General features: G+C 58.0%; 1 protein-coding gene across 6 annotated transcripts in view; it reads left to right on the top strand.

The window, feature by feature from the left end:
• The window catches only part of TEAD4 (TEA domain transcription factor 4), a 67,652-nt gene that overhangs the window by 41,383 nt on the left and 5,509 nt on the right, over nt 1-20,760 (top strand). For 4 of the 6 annotated variants that reach the window (XM_086402401.1, XM_086402400.1, XM_086402404.1 and 1 more), the window contains 9 exons: nt 4,942-5,006; nt 5,396-5,458; nt 9,904-10,032; nt 11,227-11,270; nt 11,667-11,722; nt 13,916-14,055; nt 15,306-15,479; nt 19,321-19,461; nt 20,255-20,407. In XM_086402401.1, coding sequence (XP_086258527.1) covers nt 4,942-5,006; nt 5,396-5,458; nt 9,904-10,032; nt 11,227-11,270; nt 11,667-11,722; nt 13,916-14,055; nt 15,306-15,479; nt 19,321-19,461; nt 20,255-20,407 — 965 coding nt within the window. The remainder of the gene's footprint in view (nt 1-4,941; nt 5,007-5,395; nt 5,459-9,903; nt 10,033-11,226; nt 11,271-11,666; nt 11,723-13,915; nt 14,056-15,305; nt 15,480-19,320; nt 19,462-20,254; nt 20,408-20,760) is intronic. The other 2 variants (XM_086402402.1, XM_086402406.1) reach the window with 1 other exon arrangement.

The raw sequence follows: 20,760 nt of genomic DNA, 5'->3' as shown, positions 1-20,760 counted from the left end.
GGCCTGTCTGGAGGCAGAGCTCCTGGACCCTGTAGCAGAGACACAGGTGGTTCTAGAGCTGGGTAGGGCTCTGTCTTTAGGACCTGGGGGGGTCTCTGTGATGTGGGGAGAAACAGTCTCAGCCAGGGGTGGGCAGGAGCCTCCTGGCTGCTGTTTAACAGGGCTTCCCAAGTGATTCAGTGGTAGAGGATCCACCTGTCATGCAGGAGACGCAAGTTTGATCTCTGGGTTGGGAAGATTCCCTGGAGGAGGGCATGGCAACCCACTCCAGTATTCTTGCCCGGGAAATCCCTTGGACAGAGGAGCCTGGTGGGCTGCAGTCTGTGGGGTCGCACAGAGTCGGACACGACTGAGCACACACAGCAGTGAAGGATGTTCCACTTTGTCCAGGCCAGGAGGCCGTCCCAGGCTGGGAGTGGCCTCCTGCAGTTGGAGCACCTTCTTTGCCAGGCCCTGAGCCACTTCCAAGTGGCTGAGCCAGGACTCGAACCCAGGCGTTAACCCTGCATCTGCTGGTGCCCACCTGGGTGAGATGCTCCATCTGCCTGCACTTCTCTGGGCCAGGTGCATTTCCAGTGAAGTCAGTGAGGCTCACGCTTCAGGGCCCTCACCTGCCTGGGCCCCTTCCAGGTGCCTAAACCTTTAATTTATTTATGTTTAAAATTCCTTTTATTTATTTGGCCGCACTGTGTGGCTTGCAAGATCTTAATTCCCCGACCAGGGATTGAACCTGGGCCCTAGCAGTGAAGAGTCGACTCATTGGAAAAGTCCCTGATGCCGGGAGAGATTGAAGGTGAGAGGAGAAGGGGGTGACAGAGGATGAGGTGGTTGGATGACATCACTGACTCGATGGACCTGAGTTTGAGCAAACTCAGGGAGACAGTGAAGGACAGGGAAGCCTGGCGCGTGGCAGTCCATGGAGTTGCAAAGAGTCGAACACCACTGAGCGACTGAACAACAGCAGCTATCAGTGAAAGCACGGAGTCCTAACCATGGGAGTTCCCGAAACTTTTTAGTTTTAATTAAAATTTTAAAATAACTTTATTGAAATCTGATTGATGTGCAATAAATGACACGTATTTGAAGTGGACAGTTTGGTAGGTGAAGAGTCCACGTGTCCATATGTCCACCTGTGGAGCCGTGACCATCATCAAGAGAAGGAGCCCACCCTCACCTCCAGCAGGTCTGAACCTAGTTCTGTGTTTGTTTCTAATTTCCTTTTCTCAAAGAAAGCTCCCCAGTTTTCAGATGCTTCAGGCCTCATGGAAATCTGGATTTGCTTCTGTCCTGAGTGAAGAGGAACTCAAAACCCTCTTGATGAAAGTGAAAGTGGAGAGTGAAAAAGTTGGCTTAAAGCTCAACATTCAGAAAACGAAGATCATGGCATCCGGTCCCATCACTTCATGGGAAATAGATGGGGAGACAGTGGAAACAGTGTTAGACTTAATTTTTCTGGGCTCCAAAATCACTACAGATGGTGACTGCAGCCATGAAATTAAAAGATGCTTACTCCTTGGAAGGAAAGTTATGAGCAACCTAGATAGCATATTGAAAAGCAGAGACATTACTTTGCCAACAAAGGTCCGTCTAGTCAAGGCTATGGTTTTTCCTGTGGTCATGTATGGATGTGAGAGTTGGACTGTGAAGAAGGCTGAGCGCCGAAGAATTGATGCTTTTGAACTGTGGTGTTGGAGAAGACTCTTGAGAGTCCCTTGGACTGCAAGGAGATCCAACCAGTCCATTCTGAAGGAGATCAGCCCTGGGATTTCTTTGGAAGGAATGATGCTAAAGCTGAAACTCCAGTACTTTGGCCACCTCATGCGAAGAGTTGACTCATTGGAAAAGACTCTGATGCTGGGAGGGACTGGGGGCAGGAGGAGAAGGGGACGACAGAGGATGAGATGGTTGGATGGCATCACCAACCTCGATGGACGTGAGTCTGAGTAAACTCCGGGAGTTGGTAATGGACAGGGAGGCCTGGCATGCTGCAATTCATGGGGTCACAAAGAGTTGGACACGACTGAGCGACTGAACTGAACTGAACTGAGAGGCTCAAATGAGACCAGGCTAGGAGAGCACTTTGAGAACAATGCCAGACTCATCGAAAGTAGATTATCTGTATATTTGTTTCTTCTTTAATTTTTTTTCTATTTATTTATTCTATTTGTAATTGGAGGACAATTGCTTTATAGTGTTGTGTTGGTTTCTACCTTACAACAACGTGTATCAGCCATAAAAAATATTTTTTTGGATGTGGACCTGTTTTTTAAAGTCTTATTGAATTTGTTACAATGTTGCTTCTCCTTTAGGTGGGGTTTTTTGCCTGTGAGGCATGTGGGATCTTTGCTCCCCTGACCAGGGATCAAACCCACACCTTCCTGCATTGGAGGGAGAGAAGTCTTAACCACTGGACTACCGGGAAAGTCCCCTATTTGCACTTAAAATTGAACTCACTTTTCCCGCGGAAGGTGTGACCAGTATCGGGTCATTCATTTAGCAGCATTTGCTGAGTGCTCGCTCTGTGTAGCACTTTTCCTAGTTTTAGGTATAAACAGGAGATTTCCTCCTGTTGGGAGTCGGGGGTAGACGGGCAGTTGGGGGGTTTGGGGGGGTGACCTCAGCTTTCAGTGGGGTGTTTAGAGAACACGTCCCCCCCTCTAGTGGCAGCTGAGCCAAAGTTGCCTTCGGGACGTGAAGGTGAGGGAGTGGGCCTCGAGGGTCTCTGAGCAGAGGACAGGACATACAAAGACCCTGAGGTGGGAAGGCCTGGCACGTCCAGCAAAAGCTCAGAGCCTCAAAGGTTGGTGGTGTGGGGTGAGGGACGGACTGAGCTGGGGATAGGTGGACAGATCCTGGGGGAGCCTCTGGGCTGTTGTAGGGATTTGGACACTTTCTAGGCAGGCAGATGGGAGCCCCTGGAGGGGGCTTGAGTTTTAATAGCATCACAGTGGCTGCTGTGTAGAGAATGGACTCAGAGTAGGGAATTCAGCCAGGGAAGGTGGTAGCTTGAACTGTTATGGTGATGGTTGGGGGAGAAGGGGCTGGATTCCAACCTAGTTTGAAAACAGAGTCATCGGCTTTTGCTGGCAGACTTGTTCATTCATCTGACACAGAGATGCCAGGACTGGGGATGCAGACCTGAAGGGAGGTGCGGTCCCCTCCTCTGTGATGCTAAGAATCTAGCAGGAAAAGAGACACAGAAGTGATGGGCTGCTGCCCTTACAAGGGCTGGGCTGGAGCAGCAGGAGAACCGGATCCCGGATGCTGACCAAAGGGTCCCCATCGGCTCCCCTACTGCCGGCACCATACCCACTGGCACCGCACTCAGCCTAGGGGCCCCAAGAACCTCCACCCCGTCTGCCCTCTGTCCCTGAACGTTGGCAGTGGACTCTTCTTGTGGGCCGGGAGCTCGTTTGATTAACAGGAAGGGAGACTGAGCTCCAGAGAGCTGTGGTCGAGCCAGAGTTCAGGTCTGTTCCCAAGTCTGTACAATCTGGACACGTTTGAATGATGAGCCTATGGCCGTCAGGGCCCAGGTTTCAGATGAGGAGGCCGTGTGAGGGTCCGGAGGGAAGTGAGCAGTGAGCCCCCAGAGCTTGTCTGTGGAGCTGCCAGGTTGCAACCTGGCTCCTCGACTCCCAGCCTGTGACCACGTCTCTGCTGTTCACAGCTGCAGCATGACTGCCTCTGGTTAGACGTGGAGTAGGACTGTCACGTGTCCATTGGACTGCCTGCGGAATACCTTCCCCTGGGAAGCTTTGAGCAGGGGCATGGTGCTGGACCGTGGGCTTACAGAGATCAGCTCGCAGGCAGTGTCCCCAGGTCTGGACCTCCCCCTCCTTCCCTGACACAGACAGGTTTGTGCTCCCAGGCTGGCGAGTCTTCCTGGCAGACAAGACCTCCTGAGGGCGGCTCTTGATTCAGCCTTGGCAGTGGGGAGAGGTCAGCTGGGGGACCCGCGTGGCCTTGGCTAGGTGCCCTGGTTACCACCCAGGTGGCGGGTGGCCCGCTCGTTTCGCTGCCGCCCTGCATCAGCAGCTTCTCACCCCCCACAGGCCTCCTGGCTCAGCCAGGCCTAGAGGACTGAGCTGGCTGGCGACTGTGCCCATAGGTGGAGAAAGGAGGTCATCACTCCTGCTCAAACCCTCTCACCCTCCGTCTCCTCCAGTGCCCTTCTTTATGGTCTAATCTTACCAGTGGTCAGTATAGCTCAAGGCTCACCTGGCCACCCAGCTTGATCTGGCACCTCGCCCTCTGAGCACGAGGCATGGGCCCCACTGGCTGCAGGCACTGGGCCGTCATCTGGCTGCACGGGTGGTGAGCTCCTGGAAGGCAGGGAGCCCTCATCCTGATCTCATTTATGACCAGAGAGGACATGGGGTCTTGCAGCATCTCCTCTAGGAGGCTGGGCCAGCAGGAAGCACTCGGGTGACCTGGTGATGGTCTAGCAGGAACCATGGAGCTGTGTCCGGGTCAGGGCCGCGGGTTCCCCTCCAGAGACGCTCCTTGCATCCCACGTGCCCTCTGCTGCCCACAGACAAGACAGACACCCTGTCTGGTCCTGCTCTTTCGTGGAGGTGGTGGGGACCGAGGGAGCTGTCTGGAGCCAGGGCCAAGGCAGGGAGGCCCCAGGGGTGGCATGAGCAGAGGTAGCTGCCAGGCTGCAGTGAGGGGAGGCTCCGGCGGGGGTGGTGGGGGACGGGGGTTCCAAGCTGTGTGCCCACCAGCTGGAGACCCATGGCCCTGTCATCGTGTCCTCAGGTTACCATCCCCCAGCGAGGCCTTGGCTCTTTCCTGCTGCCTGGAGACCCCTGGGATCTAAGGAGGGTGGCGGGGGGAAGGGGCCTGCAGAATCATCACCCCAAGTGCCGGGCAGGTGGGCAGAGGTGAGGGCTGGGGTCCCTCGGGCTCTCCCACTGAGAGGGTGCTGTGTCTCTGCAGGTCGGAATGAGCTGATCGCCCGCTACATCAAGCTCCGGACAGGGAAGACCCGCACCAGGAAGCAGGTGGGCCCTGGCGCGGGTGCCCTGGCACCAACGGTGGCTCTCGGGGTCGGCTTGGCCCTCTGCAGGGCCAGATGTGGGCTCTGCGGGCCAACTCAGGAGGGGTCCTCCACTGGGTGTGCCCCAGACGGTCAGTTTCCCTGGGGTCCCCGCCACTGTCGCTGGGAGGAGAAAGACCCCTCCCCTGCTTCTCCTGGCCAGCAGGAGGACCGCACTTCTGTTTAGCTGGGAGGGCGGAACCGAGGGCCCGTCGGTGATGGATCATTCATTCATTCATTCATTCAGTCTGTGATGCGGATGGGGGGCTGTGGCGGATGGGGGGCTGGGGGGAACCCCGTGGGGAGCGGCCTTCGGGGAGAAGGCAGGAACAGGAGTCCCTTTTCCTGCCTCAGGTGTCCAGCCACATCCAGGTGCTGGCTCGGCGAAAAGCCCGTGAGATCCAGGCCAAGCTAAAGGTAAGACAGGGGTGGCGGTGGGAGCACAGGCCCAGGGCTCGGGAGGGCTGGCCTCTGGGACTTTGGGCTCATTTCCCAGGAGGAAAAGTCTTTCTGTGGGTTTCGGGACTGCCTGCAGAGCCAGCGGGCTTCAAGGTGCTGAGGAAAGTGGGGTTCAGCCTGTAACCCTGTAAGCCCCATCCGGCAGAGGACAGTGACCACTGACTGGCAGCCATGTGCGTGTGTGTGTGAACAGCCAGGTTCAGCATCCTGGGAGGCACAGTCCAGTCTCCTGCTGTGCACTCCAACCACCACCACCACCCGCCCCAGCTCAGAGGGACAGTGCACGCCCCAAATCCCATGGCTAGGGTGACAGGATTGACCTCCAGGCCCCTTTCCTTGAGGACCCCTCAGACCCTTACTGTCTGAGGGTGGCGGGACCTGGGAGGCACTGCTGGGGAGCGGGGTTCCATGCTGGAGGAGGGGCTGGTGGAATTCTTCCCACCCCACTCTCTGGGACTGGACGTTCCTGCCCCTCCCTGGATCAGCCCCACCTTGCAGGCCTGGACAGGTGACTGTTTGAGGGGGCCAGCCCTGGTGGGAACCCCCTCTGCATGGGACTCAGGCCTTCTGGACCCCAGAGCCAGGGCCCCTTGGGTGACTACTCCTCCCGTGGAGGAGCCAGCATTTGGGCCTTAGACCAGACCAGTAAATCCATGGACATTAAAAAAAATTTTTTTTAATTTTAATTTTTTTGACTGTACTGTGTGACTTGTAGGGTCTTAGCTCCCCGACCAGCAATTGAACCTGGGTCCTCAACAGTGAAAGCGCAGAGTCCCAACCACTGGGCCACCAGGGAACTCCCCACAGACATTTTCTAAAGCAGGGGAAGCCTTTCTGTTTTTTTTCCTAACTGAATTATCACCGATATGATGTCAGAGGAGCTGCTGTGGTCAAAGTTAAGTTGGCGAGGAGCGGGCTAGGGACCCCTCCTCTACATCCCTCTCAGGCCCCACGACTCTCGAACCCGAAAGCATACGAGAACCCTGTTTCAAAGCCCCTGGGCTAGAGGACCACAGAGGACCCCTCTGGGACTGCGGCCCATGACCCTGACACTGGAGCCTGGAAGGCGTGGGTTGGAGGCCACAGGAGGCTGCCCCCGCTGCCCACCCAGCTCCATTCCTCCTGCATCAGCCCAGCTGTCCCTGCCCCCCACAGCTGCGGCCCAGCCCTCGCTCCTTTGCCCCCAGGACAGCTGGCTGGCCGCAGCTGCTGGTCCCTCCCTCTCAGGCTGGCACATGTACCCGGACACCCTCAGCCCTGGCGCCCACTTGCTCCCCACTCCACTCTCTGGCTGCCCTGTGACTCCCTGGGGCCCAGCGGGGGACCGGATGGAGAGTGGGGTGTCCAGGCTTCTGTTAAGAGCTGTAGAGGGGAGCTGTTGATTCCCGAGGGGCCCGGCTGTGTGGCCCACGTGTGCTGGAGGGACTGAACTTGTCCCTGTCAATAGACTCTGATGAGGGGCCAGGAACAGCCTCAGTGGGACGCCAGACAGGCTTCAAGGGGAGCCACGGGTCCTTTAAGTAATATACACATTTTCCTGCATATGCACTTAGGGGAGAATTTGGTCTGAGGATTTTACCATATTCTCCAAGGGGTCTGGGGCCCAGTGCAGTTAAGCTACCCCGTGGGCAGCAAGGTCAGGTGGAAATCTTTGGGTCACTGGCCTGGCTTTGCCCATGGGCACTTGGCTGGGTCATCCACCTCAAGCTCCAGCCAGATTCCCTGCCTATAAATGACAGGGTTAATCAAGGTGCTGTCTGAGGTCCCCTCCAACCTCAAAATTCAGTACCAGGTCATTGATGTCACCCCCCAACTCCCCCCCATTCCTGTTCCACTTGCTGGTCCCCGGCTGTTCATTAGGCCGGCTATGAGAAAGGAGTACAGGTCTCTGATCTCTGGTTGGAGCCATCCAGCCTCCCACTGCCGTTGTTAACAGGGGTCTGTTAACAGACCCTGTTCCTGGGGTGCTGCCCCACCCATGTCCTGGAGGGAGCAAGCCTGAGTGATGCTCCTGAGACCCCCAGAATCCTTGCAGAGAGGCAGCCTGATACTTTGGTTAATAGGGATCACCTCAGAGCAGGATTCAAGATTGGCCCCAAAAGGACAATGGGCTGGGGTGCCCACCGCTCAGCGTGGCCTCTTGCACCCTCTGTGCTGAAGATGGGGTTGCCCTCAGGTCCTGACCTGCCCCCTCCTCGGTCTGCTCAGCCCCTGGGCCTGCAGAGGTCAGAGGTCATGGATGGCCTGTCCTGGACCCACTTCGCAGGGCAGACCCTCCTGTGACCCCTGTCAACACCCGGGTCCCCTAAATTCTCTGAGCCTCAGTTTATCTTAGAATAGGGGTGTGACAAGTCCTGCCAGCCTCACAGGGATCCTATGATGTTCAGAGCCAAAGTGAGACAGTGTTCTTTACTTTCCGGGGGCTGTCTAGTGCCCTGTGATTGTACGGGTCCCTGAGAGTCTGGGTAGAAGGGCCTGGCCCCACGCCGTGTCCCGCAGGATGCCGGGCTCACCACTCGGACCTTTGCTGTAATGCCACCCACCGGGCGAGTGAAGTCACAGCAAACCCAGCTGTGAGCTGTGAGGCCCTCCCTCAGCAATCCGCTTGCTTATCATTCAGGACAGATTTGGGTCACCAAGTTGGTGAATAAATAAAGGGCCCACGTATTTTTCCCATTTAAAATAATCCATCATAAAGATACAGGATTTCTAATCACAGCTCCCGAGTTGACATAACCCAGCGTTTTAGCCCCAGTAATGCTCCCTGCACCAGCCCGTCTGTCTGTATGGTCTTATTTCCGATCCATATGGACTTTTTGGAATACAGGATGTTGTCTTATTGCTTGAGAGGCCCTTTGGGGTTGGGGAGCTCAGGATGGGACCATTGGCTTAGACAAGTATTAACAAGGATTTATTATAAGCAGATGATAACTGCTGATTCATTCAGAGCCTGTGCCGGGTGAGCCCATTTTTTTGGGAGGGTCTTTGGACCACAGAGGACAGACAGTCACATTCTGACACATAAAAGGCTCAGGAGCCGTGGGTGCCCATGGTACAGTTGACACCCATAGGCCAGGTCTGAGACAGGGACCACAGGAGACTGGCCCTTGTCACTGTCCATGTGACCGGAGATGACCTCTGCTGAGCGTACTCCTGCTTCCTCTCCCATGAGCCAGGTGGGGCCCCAGACACCCTTGGTGTGGAGGTGAGCGAGGCCTGGGTGGTCTCTGTTTACAGGTGTCCCTTAGGTTGGTAACAGGAGAGCTGTGGTCTGGCCGGTGACCTTCAAAGTCTTTTTATTTTTCTTCGAACTTTAAACTTTTTATTTTGCATTGGGGTATGACTGATTAACAATGTTCTAGTAGTTTTAGGTCGGAGAAGGCGATGGCACCCCACTCCAGTACTCTTGCCTGGAAAATCCAATGGATGGAGGAGCCTGGTGGGCTGCAGTCCATGCTAAGAGTCGGACACGACTGAGCGACTTCACTTTCACTTTTCACTTTCATGCATTGGAGAAGGAAATGGCAACCCACTCCAGTGTTCTTGCCTGGAGAATCCCAGGGACGGGGGAGCCTGGTGGGCTGCTGTCTATGGGGTCGCACAGAGTCGGACACGACTGAAGCAACTTAGCCGCAGCAGCAGCAGCAGTAGTTTTAGGTAGACAGGGAGGGGACTCAGCCTTACATATGTATGTATCCATTCTCATTCAAAGCCCCCTCCCATCCAGGCTGGCATAGAACATTGAGCAGAGTTCCCTATGTTAGGCAGTAGGTCCTTGGTGGTTATCCCTTTTGAATACAGCAGTGTGTACCTGTCCATCCCAAACTCCCTAACTATCTCTTCCCCCTGGCAACTATAAGTTTGTTTTCTGCGAGTCTCTTTCTGTTTTGTAAGTAGGTTCATTTGTATTATTTCTTTTTAGAGTCCACACATAAGGGATGTCATACAACATTTCTCCTTCTCTGTCTGACTTACTTCACTCAGTATGACACTCTCTAGATCCATCCATTGTTGCTGCAAATGGCATGATTTCATTCTTTTTAATGGCCAAGTAATATTCCATTGCATATATGTACATCTTCTTTATCCATTCCTCTGTTGATTTTCACGTCCTGGTGATTGTAAACAGTGCTGCAATGAACACTGGGGTGCATGTATCCTTTTGGATCATGCTTTTCTCAGGCTATATGCCCGGGAGTGGGTCAAAGTCTCTTTAAACGCTAGTGCGACAGGCAGGACAAGTGTCCCCTTTGACAGATGAGGAAAGGGATCAGAGCCACCCAATGACTTCCTCAGAGTCACAGGGAAGGTTCACAGCCCTGCAGGAGCGGGAGCCTGGTCCCGGGGCCTCTCCTGGCCTGCCACGGTGCTCGCGCTGAGGCCTCCCCCCAATGTCTCCCCAGGATCAGGCAGCTAAGGACAAGGCCCTGCAGAGCATGGCTGCCATGTCGTCCGCCCAGATCATCTCCGCCGCAGCCTTCCACAGTAAAATGACCCTCACCCGGGGCCCAGGCTACCCAGCGGTCTCAGGGGTAAGTGGAGCTGCCTGCAGCCGGAGGCTGGACCACCCTGTCCTTCTCCCTCCTCCCCCTTCTGAGGAGACACGGCGCTGGCCACACCAGAGTCGTCACGTGAGTCTTCTCAGGGAAGGAGGGACCAAGGACCCAGGGCCGTGCAGGTGTTGGAACTGCCCTCTGGGGCCTTGGCAGGGACACAGGCCGAAGCCACGCCATCAGATGGCCGGCCTAGGGGCTCTGCAGAGTTGGCCCGGTTTCCCGGTGGCGCTAGTGGTAAAGAACCCGCCTGCCAGAGCAGGAGACATGAGATACCTGGATCCGATCCCTGGGTGGGGAAGATCCCCTGGAGGAGGGCATGGCAGCCCACTCCAGTATTCTTGCCTGGAGAATCCCATGGACAGAGGAGCCTGGTGGGCTACAGTTCACAGTAAACAGTGGGATGTGACTGAAGCAGCTTAACATGCACACATGCAGAAGAGGCAGCCTAGGCCCCAGGCTTTCGGGCAGCACTGGCCGGTGCCCAGTAACGCCCACCCCCACTTGGCCTCATCCCCCCCTCCCCCTCAGGTGTCCCTCCCAGGTGGAGGCTGACGTCCAAGAGCAAACTCCTCTTGAATGTGAACTCCTTGGCCTGAGAACGGGTCTCTCGGCCTCTCTAAGAACAGTCCAGAAAGGCCCCTCCATCCCAGGGCTGTGTCCGTCCGTACAGGGTTTTTCCTGGCTGTCGGGACTAACGCACCACCCCAGGCCCGAGAACAAGGGGCAGTCTGGCGAGCCTCTCATCCAGCCGTTTTTCAGTGTGTCCAGCAGGGCATTGAGTAGACAGGACGACAGGACTTGAGGTGTGCCCGCATGACTTTGGGGCGCTCAGATCTAAGCAGGATGCCTGACTCCAGGACTGTTGGGGGCCATGCTTGGCACCGCCACAGAGGACTTGTCTCTGAGGGAGGGGACGGGAGGAGCCGTGTCTGAGTCTGGGGGCTTCTCCTGGGAGCCCCTCACTGGGGGGTGTTCCCGGGGCTGGGCTTCCTGGATGCATTCTCTGGGAGGCCATGCTGCCTGGATGGAGGCAGGGGTGTTAACACCCTCCCCAGCCCCCGGGCCCAGGCTCCAGCCTCCCTTCCAGCTCTAGGGCCCCTGCGACGTCTGACTGCACGATGCCTGCCGTACCCCCGGGGCTCTGCTGACCCTGTGCTTTTACCTCCTCAGTTTTGGCAAGGAGCTCTGCCAGGCCAAGCCGGAACGTCCCACGAGTGAGTATGGCCTCTGACTGCTCCCTGGGCTGCACTTGAGCCAGTGAACCATTCTGTTGACCCCGGCCACAGGGTGGGTGGGCCACAGGGTGGAGTCAGCATTTCCCGGTGGCTCTGTGCTTAAGGATGGCGCACCCGGGTTTTGCCAAAGCCCTGGTCTGTCCTGGGCGGGGCAGGGCCTGAGCTCAGGACCTGAGGGGAGGAGGCTGGCCTGGGTGGGAGGGAGGGAGTGATGGGTTTGCCCCACAGACATGCTGCTTCCATGGGCTGGCCAGAATCCTGGGGAAGCAGGAGGCCAGAGTCCCTACCCCCCAGGCTGCCTCACAGACAGCGCTGGGGCCTAACCGAGGCCCCATGGCTGCCCTGGGCTCACGCGTCTTCTCTCGTCTCCTGCAGTGTGAAACCTTTCTCCCAGCAAACCTACACTGTCCAGCCGTCACTGCCTCTGCCAGGTGGGTAGGCAGGGTCTGACTCCCTCCTGTGTCACGCCCTGTGGCTCCTGTCCCGGTCCCAGGCCCCGACAGCTGGGCACTCACGCCCCCTTTGACGCCGTCCTGGTGCGTGCTCAGACTGTGCACCCCAGTCCTCTCCAGAGCGAAGACCCCTGTATTCCCAGGGCTGCCCATCCTCCCCAGAGAGACTCAGGGCTGGCAGCGTGCAGGTTCAAGGGGCACGGTGGGTGCCCCGGGCAGCTGCCCCACCTGCATGTGCGTCCCGTGCAGCCTGGCACTTGGGCTGGCCTCCCTCTGGGACACTGTAACCTTCTCCTTCAAGACAGGCTTCCCGCAGAGCCTGGCGTTCCAGCCTGGAGCCCCTGGTCAGCAGAGGGAAGGCTCCTGAGAGGGGGCAGACTGGGCGGCACCCTGGCTGCTCACGTGATCAGCTCTGTCCCTGCCTCTTTCTCAGGAGGGTCCCTCCACCTGCCCCTCTGCAGGGCAAGACAGGATCCTCGCCCTTAGCCACCTTTCCTGGTTTGGGATTGGCTCCTGCCTACATTGTAGCCTGGCTTTCCTGTTCTGACAGGAGCCCTGCCGCCTTCCTAGGTTCTTAACGGCCGCTTGGGGCCACCCCCACCCCCCTAATCTGTGCTCTCCCCTTTCTGCCCATCAGCTTCTCTCAAGCCCTCCTCGTTCCTGCCTGGGTCACTGCCGTGGCCTCTTGACCAGCTTCCCCATCTGCAGCCATATCGTTGCTCTTCCACCCCGTAACTCACCCTTCATCTTTTTAAAGCATCTTTCTCACCGCGCTGCTTCCAGCTTAGAATCCATTAGAGGTTCCCAGTGATTGTCACTCTCCGTGCACCTGGGCACCATCCCGGGCTGGAGTCTGTCCTCCGTGTGTTGGGCCACGTCCAGTGTGTCCCCACCGGGCAGGACCTAGGAAGCTGCCCTTGGACAAATGAACGAAGGATTCAGCTCACGCGTCCAGTGTGTGAGCTGGTGTGTCCAGTGTGGGCCTCTGCCTGCTTCTCTGCCATCCCTTCTCTGTCTCCTCCCCGGGCTCCTGACCTACCTGCCTCGGCTGCCCCCTCGTCCTGTCTGTCACCAAGTCCTGCAGTCTTGCTCCCTCCCTGTCCCTCCTGTGTCCCCTCCTCTTCACTGCCCTCTTCTTCTCCCCCCTTGAGAAGAGCCCATGAGGCCCGCATCTCTGGCCAGCCCTGCCCCTGCCCAGTCCTTCCTCCATGAGGAGCAAGATGTGCAGAAATGCTCAGCCAGTCTCTCCTCGGCCCTGCTTAGAATCCTCTGTCACCCTTCTGAGCTCAGGCTGAAACCTGTACTCCTCACCCAGCAGCCAGGCCCCAACTCTCAAGCCTTGTTTCTGGCCCCCGCACAAAACTGCTGAACAGAGCCTCCCAGCCCACTGACCATCCGGCCGCCTCATGCCCTCTGCCTGGAGCCCATTCCCCTGTCTCTGCTGCTGCCTCCTGCTCTTGCCGCATCACTTCTTTTTATTGTTTTTATTATTAAGTTTATTTTTAATTGGTGTTAGTTTCTGCTGTACAACAATGTGAATCAACCCTAAGTATACATATATCCCCTGCTACTTGAGCCTCCCTCCCACCCCCGCTGCATAAGCTCTTTAAGCATCACCTGCGGAAAGCCTTTCTGACCACCTGCAAGGTGGACCAGGAGCCCCGCTGCAGTGCTCAGCCTGTTTTCATCACGTTCATTGCTTCACTTAATCACAAACCTGCATTCACGTCTGGGCCAGATGCTGGTCACAGGGGCTGGGCAGAGACTCGTGTCATTGTAGTCATTTGTCCACTTATCTCCCTGGCTGGACCTGAAGCCCCTTCAGAGCAAGAACCAAGCAGTGCCTGCCCTGGAAGCCCTGGGTCCAGCAGGCATTCCACTCGCCCCCTGCACCCAGCCACCCCCGTCCCCTTGCCCACCCCCCTGCCACCTCCCAGCCTGTCCCCGGCCAGCATCGTCTCCCTTGAGAGCCATCCTGGGCCCAGAGGGGACTGAACTGTCAGGGCTGAGCTCCCTACCAGGGCTGCCCCTGGACCACTGGCCAGTGCTTTGCCCCCACCCCCATGCCTGCTGGGAGGCACACAGCAGGTTCCAATGGGTCTGGGGGTCTGGGGGAGGCTGGAGTGGGGAGGCTGTGTGGGCCAGCTCCCATGTGCTGTCCACCGTATGCAGGGTTCGAGTCTCCGGCAGGACCTGCCCCGTCGCCCTCTGCGCCCCCCGCGCCTCCATGGCAGGGCCGCAGCGTGGCCAGCTCCAAGCTCTGGATGTTGGAGTTCTCTGCCTTCTTGGAGCGGCAGCAGGACCCTGATACGGTAGGTCCTAGCCTTCGCCAGCTGGATTTTCTCCCGCCCCATCCTCATTCCTGGAGGGTGCTGCTCCCCAGCCTCCTCCAGCTCCAATTTTACCTGCTCGGGCTTTCTCTCCCTGCCCTCTGCCCCGCTCCACCTTGGGACTGAATTTAGGTTCCCTGCTCCTTCCCATCCTCTCCTGGTTCACCCGTCCTCGCCCTGGCTTCTTTCTCACTGGACCTTGCGTCTCTCCCTCCCCTAAGTCCTCCCCTGGTCTCTGTGCCCCATCCTAGTCCCCAGTCCCTTCACGTCTTCCTTCCTGCCGTCTAGTCACCTCTCCCTCTGAAGACACTGGTCCCAGCCCCACCCCAGGCTGCACTGCACTGCCCCCTGTGGCTCCAAGGAGCCGCCCGTCTGCCCCACATCCTCGGGGACACCAGCAGGAGCAGCAGCCCACCCCCACCTTGTCCCCTTCTGTGTCTCCATCCTGGGTGACCAGCGTCACCTGCAGAGTTCAGAGTAGCACCTGGCCGGGTGGACAGGAGGCCAGAGCCTGGGAAACTTCAGTGATCATTTCAGTTTAACACTTTTTTTTCTTAAACGCTAAGATTTCTCAAGGTCTTTATTTTTTTCTTAATTTATTTTAAATCGGAGGATAATTGCTTTACCACGTTGTGTTGGTTTCTGCCATACAACAACGTGGATCAGCCCATATGTACATATACATCCCCTCCCCTCCTGAGCCTCCCTCCTATACCCCCGCACCCCCCGCACTCCCAGTTTGACATTTAGAAGCTTATTTTTCAGGTGAGGAACTTGTTAGTCAGACAAACCCTTCCTTGGAAGCCCAGAGTGTATTGTGAAAGAAGTGGATTTTCTTGGATTGCAGCAAGGGATTCCCAGCACCCTCACCATCACTCCAAGCGGGGGAAACACCCTTTTTCTGGTTCAGTGGTCTTCCATCACAGATGAGATTGAGGGCGTCCAAAGATAGAAATGACTCGCCTAAGGATGTTCAGTGACCGAGTCACAACTCAGAATAGTGCAAACAGCGACCAACACATGCCAAGCACCTGTGGGGGGCCGCCTGCCCCACGCGTGGGATGCCTGTTTACTCTGCTTTGCACTCAGCCCTTCTTCCTGCTCCGTGTTACCAGGGGGGATCCTGAGGCCCTGCCGTGGCATCCCTGCTCTGGGCCCCTGGCCGTGCTCGGAGCCCCAGGGCTGGTCCATCCGCCCCCCAGCCCCTCAGACCAGCTCTCCTGTGCCCACAGTACAACAAGCACCTGTTCGTGCACATCGGCCAGTCGAGCCCCAGCTACAGCGACCCCTACCTCGAAGCCGTGGACATCCACCAGATCTACGACAAGTTCCCCGAGAAGAAGGGCGGCCTCAAGGAGCTCTTTGAACGCGGACCCTCCAATGCCTTTTTCCTCGTGAAGTTCTGGGTAAGTCTCGGGTGGCCTCTTCCTTCCTGCCCCAGCTTGTCGATGACCATCACTTGGCCCTTGGCTCAACTGCCTCGAGGGAAAAGCCTGACCAGGGAGGCCTGGCTGGCAGGAGGCACTGATGGGAACCCTGCCCTGGTCAGGGGAGATAGCAGCGTGGGGGCCCTTCTCACCAGCATCTGCCTTCTTCCAGTTGGAGATAATAGCCCGTGTTCTTCTAGCCACCCTCAGATGAGAACCACCCTAGACCCCCATTTCACAGATGGGGAGACTGAGGCATGGAGTCAACAAGGGCCTGGCTGGGAGACCCCCAGCCCTGGTGCGCCTGGCTCCTGCAGTCCCGCTTGTGATGGGCATGCTGGGGAAGATCAGGGCCGTCGGGAGAAGGTCACCCTGATCGTGTTACTTTAATTAGCATGTTTCTTCTTCACCAGGCTTCCCAGGTGGCACTAATGGTAAAGAACCCGCCTGCCAAGGCAGGAGACATAAGAGATGTAGGTTCAGTCCCTGGGTCGGGAAGATCCCCTGGAGGAGGAAATGGCAGCCCACTCCAGTACTCTTGCCTGGAGAATGCCATGGACGGAGGAGCCTGGCCGGCTACAGTCCATGCAGTCGCAAAGAGTCAGACACTACTGAGCGACTGAGCATGCATCCTCGCCACCCTACCGAAGGGAGGTACAGTTGACAGCCTTGGTCCCTAGAGGGGAAACTGAGGCACAGAGAGGTGAAATGACCTGCCAGGGCCACCCAGTTCGTAGTGGCAGCCCAGAGTGCAGACCCAGCTCTGGGAGTGTGCTTGTAGCCATCACCCTACATTTCCTGCTTTGCCAGGTGCCTTGTGCCTCCTGCAGGGCCCTGGTGCTTCCCCTGTCCTGGTGGAGGAGGCTGTGGATTGCCTAAAAAGGGACCCCAGCCCCTAAGCGGGGTCAGGAAGAGAGCAGACTTAGATGTGCGTTCAGAGTCATTTTCTAGAGCCCAGACTTCGCTTCCAGGAGATGGTTGGGGGCATCCTGCCTGGAGATCAGAGCTGGCAGGACTGGGGGTGGAGCCAGAGCATCCTTCCCCAGTCTGGTCTGTGGCCCTGGTCCTCTCCTTACTTCTGACTCTGGGGGGCTGGGGGCGGGGTGATGAGAGAAGAGGGGGTTGGGGCGGAGGTGCCAGGAAGCGTGAATGGGCAAGTTCCATGCTGGCCTCAGGGCCCCATCCACGGGCTGCACGCAGAGCCTGTACTGTATGGACCCGACGGGAGCTTGCGTTCTCAGCGCCCGGGTGCGGTCACCACACAGGACTGGGGGCGGGCTACCAGTGAGCCCTCCAGCGTGTAAGGAGAGCCAGGCGGGCAGCGGAGAGCCTGGCTGGAGAGTTGCGTTCCTGGGAGTCTTGGCTCCGCTGGACCCTGTTTCTCCACCTGCAGAATCAGCACTTGGTTCTTGGGGGCATGTGAGAGGCTGTGTGTCTGAGGACCCTGGTGTGTGCGGTCAGCTGATGGTGAAGGGGACTGTGTGCCTGCCTCCTGTCCCCAACCTGAGCCCTGATGGCCAGAGGCTTGGGCAGGGTGAGGGTGGGTGAAATCGGAGGTGGGGATGGGGCAGCAGTCTGGGGATGTGGGGTGGGGGGTCATGTTGGTGGCCGGGACACCTCAGCCCTCATTTGGATCCTCTCCTCCTGTGTGGGGAAGGCAGAAGCTCCAGGGAAGGTCAGACCTGTGATGTGGGGAAGGCAGTTCTCCTGTTTGCTAACCATGGGACTTGGGGTCCTCCTGGGCAGCCCCAGACCCCAATCATCCAAAACCCTCTCCTCCTGCACCCTGGCATGGAGCTGGTGCCAGATTGGCCACACATTTAGGCAGGGACACAGCTGGGCAAGGACATGGTGAGCCCCCTCCCCACCCCCAGCCTCCTTTTTCCTGCCTGGTGGTTTTCTCATCTGGCCCCAGGCCCTGGGCATGCAGGCTGTGGGGTGGGTTAGAGGGTGATTGGAGTGGGAGGAGGGAGGACTCTGATGTCCCCAGCTCGGCCTCCTGGCCCCTCCTGCTGAGTTACTGCCCTCACTGGTGGGAGTAGGGAGTGAATGGTTGGCTTGCGTCCGCCGGGGCTCGTCGGTTCCAGCTGGCAGGGGCATTGGTGCAGGATGGGTTGAGGGGTCAGGCTGGGCCCGGTGCATGTGAGATGCAGGGGTTGAGAGGCCAGCGCCCCGCCCTCCTTCCCCAGGACCTGTGAGATCAGCAGAGTCCTCCTCTGTCCGTTGGTGGAGGGAGAGGGGCCTCCTGGACACTGATGGCTGTTAACTCCAGATTGAAAAGGCTGGGCTGAGCTGGCAGGGAGGACAGGGCCCCTGCCCCTCCTCCGTCGCAGGGCCCTGTCTCCTGGGCACATACCAGCGTGTGACAATGAATCTGAGCCCCCGGCCCCCTTGCCCGGCTGTCTCGGCTCATCTGTCAGCCACCCGATCCCCCACACCTGTTCTGGGCACAGCCTGTGAGCTGCCCACCGTGCCGCGGCTATGAATAGGGTGGGGGAGGGGAGTGAGGGGCGCGAGGGGTGGGGGGTGGGGCGCCTCTTAGGGTAATGGGGGCAGCTCTGCTCTCAGGCTGGGAAGGTGGAGACGCCAAGCTTGTGTGGGCACGGTGCTCAGAGTGGGGGTACATGGTGGGCAGGAAATCCTGCGGTGGGGCTGTTGAGGAAGTGGGATCGTAGTTAGGATGTCACGGAGGATACTGTGTGGCTATCGCTGGCTGAGGTCCCCAGGGGTAGATTCCGGGGCGGACTCTGGACCCTCCCTTGTGGGACTTTTCTTTTTGCATGCTGGATTTTAGTTCCCCGACCAGGGATCGAACCCAGGACCTGTGCAGTGGAAGCACAGAGTCCTAACCCCTGGACTGCCAGGGAAGTCCCGGTGGAATTGCATCTCTGCTTCATCTCCTTCTCTCTCTCTCAGCTGCCAGCTCACCTGTTCTTGCTGCTCCCCCCACCCCCCAAGTCACACACACACACTCCTTGAGGGCAGAGACTATGTCACAGCCTCTCCCCTTCCACCCTGACTGTTCTGGGCCGGGCAGGATGCATGGGTGACTGAAAGGCCGGGCGAGTGGGAGGTGATGCCAGCAGACCCGGGAGTGTCTATGGGCTGGGGTGGGGCTGCGGTCCTGAGGATTGGCAGGTGCAGGAAGCTTAGGTGCCCTCCTTGTGACTACAGGACGGCTCCTCGCCCAGAGCCACTGTGAGGGGGCAGGCTCAGATAGTCACGTGCCGCACTCTGTTAAGGCACACACCCTGCGCCTGGCCAAGCCCTGGGACAGCTTGGTTTCTGCCTCCAGGGTCTTCACCGTCTGGAAGGGGCAAGGCCAGGCCCTGCCAACCTAGTGGTGTTCCCGTTTTAAAGGGATTCTGCACAAGGGTGCCAAGACGTCTCAGAGCAGTTAGAGGAGGGGCCGAGTGGAAGGGGACTGGTGTTGGGGAGACTGATCTGGAGGCAGAACTGAGATGCAAAAGTCTAGGGTGGCTGGGCTCATGGGGCCACAGAGATGGCAAGGGGCCGGCCCCCCAGAGCCATTGCTGAAAGGCACTGGCAGGGTCTCCTTGCACTGAAGGCCGATGTGAGGTCCCATCTGCTGGGCGGTTGGTACCTGGTGGGCAGCAGGGGCCAGGCTCTTTCCACTGTTTCTGTACACAGTCTGACTTTACCCCAGGCCTGCGTGTGAATGGAAGCTTTCTGAGGCCCTACATCCATGTTCTTTCTGAGCACCGCCCCCTCAGGGGGTGCTGGCCCTGGGATCTGGGCCATGACCTCCAACAAGACCCCTCTGAGTCACCACCCCGCCCTCGCCCTTGTCTCCCTCCAGGCAGACCTCAACACCAACATGGAGGACGAGGGCAGCTCCTTCTATGGGGTGTCCAGCCAGTACGAGAGCCCCGAGAACATGATCATCACCTGCTCCACCAAGGTGTGCTCCTTTGGCAAGCAGGTGGTGGAGAAAGTGGAGGTAGGCACGCTGCCCACCCGGGCTCCGGCCCCTCACGCACACGCACACACATCCCCCACCCCAGCTTGGGCTTCTCACCTCTTTCCCCAGATTTGTCTGAGTTAAGGCAGTCTCACCCTCACCTCGTCCTTATCACTGACAACCTACCTCACGCCCAACACAAGCCGGGGGAGCGGTGGGAGGCCAGGCCCCCTCATCCTGGTGGTTCTCACCAGCTATACATCGGGTCTTGGGGGGCCAACCCTGGCACTGAGTCCCCCGCAGTGTTTAACCCAGACCTCTCCCACCTGTGGGTGGTGCCTGGGCAAGTCGCAGTCTCTGAAAAGCTCTTCGAGTTATTTCCAGTGAAGTTTTAGTTTGAGATAGTTGTGATCCACATGCAACTGTAATCCCTTTGCTAGCCCCCCTGATGGTAGCATCTTGCCTACGAGTGGACGGAGCATTAACACCCTGAAGCTGACTCTGATGTAGCCCACACGCTCAGCTGTGTGCCTGTGTGTGCACAGACGTGTAGATGCACACAGGTGGCCACAAAGTCCCTGTGACCCTGCCCCTGTGTGTGGCCAGAACTGAGCTGTCACTCTGTCCCCACCTCCCATCTTTAAGCTCCTCCCTTGGATATCCGGTGGGTGTCTGGGTCCGCGGGGGAGGCGGAGGTCTTGTTTCCAGGGACCCCGGGTCTCAGCCCCACCTTCCCTACTTAAGCCCTAGTGGGTCGTGGACCTTCCTCAGGGACCTGCCGGGCTGGAGGTGGGCAGCGGCCCTCTAAGCCGCGCTGTCCCCGGCCCTGCAGACCGAGTATGCACGCTACGAGAATGGCCACTACTCCTACCGCATCCACCGCTCCCCACTCTGTGAGTACATGATCAACTTCATCCACAAGCTGAAGCACCTGCCTGAGAAGTACATGATGAACAGTGTGCTGGAGAACTTCACCATCCTGCAGGTGTGTGCGTGCGGGTGTGTGTGCAGGTAGGGCAGATGTGTGTGTGCAGGTGTGGGGGGAAGGTGTGTGTGTACAGATGTGGGAAGGCAGGTGTGTGTTGGGGAACAGGTGTGAAGGCAGGTGTTTATGGGGACAGATGTGTGTGCAGGTGTGAATACAGGTGTGGGGGGATGTGTGTGGTGTGTGCAGGTATGGGGGCAGGAGTGGAGGGAAGGTAGGTAGTGTGTGCAGGTGTGGGGGCACAGGTGTGTGTGTGGGAGCAGGTGGAAAGGCAGGTGTGTGTTGGGGACAGATGTGTGTGCAGGTGTGAATACAGGTGTTGGGGGGGGACTGTGTGGCATGTGCAGGTGTGA

Source organism: Bos grunniens, chromosome 5, assembly GCF_055505025.1.
Source record: "Bos grunniens cultivar Pamir isolate PY7600 chromosome 5, Bosgru_T2T1.0, whole genome shotgun sequence".
Classification (NCBI taxonomy): domain Eukaryota; kingdom Metazoa; phylum Chordata; class Mammalia; order Artiodactyla; family Bovidae; genus Bos; species Bos grunniens.
Note: the sequence above shows the minus strand (reverse complement) of the source record. Positions and strands in the feature narration are given on the sequence as shown.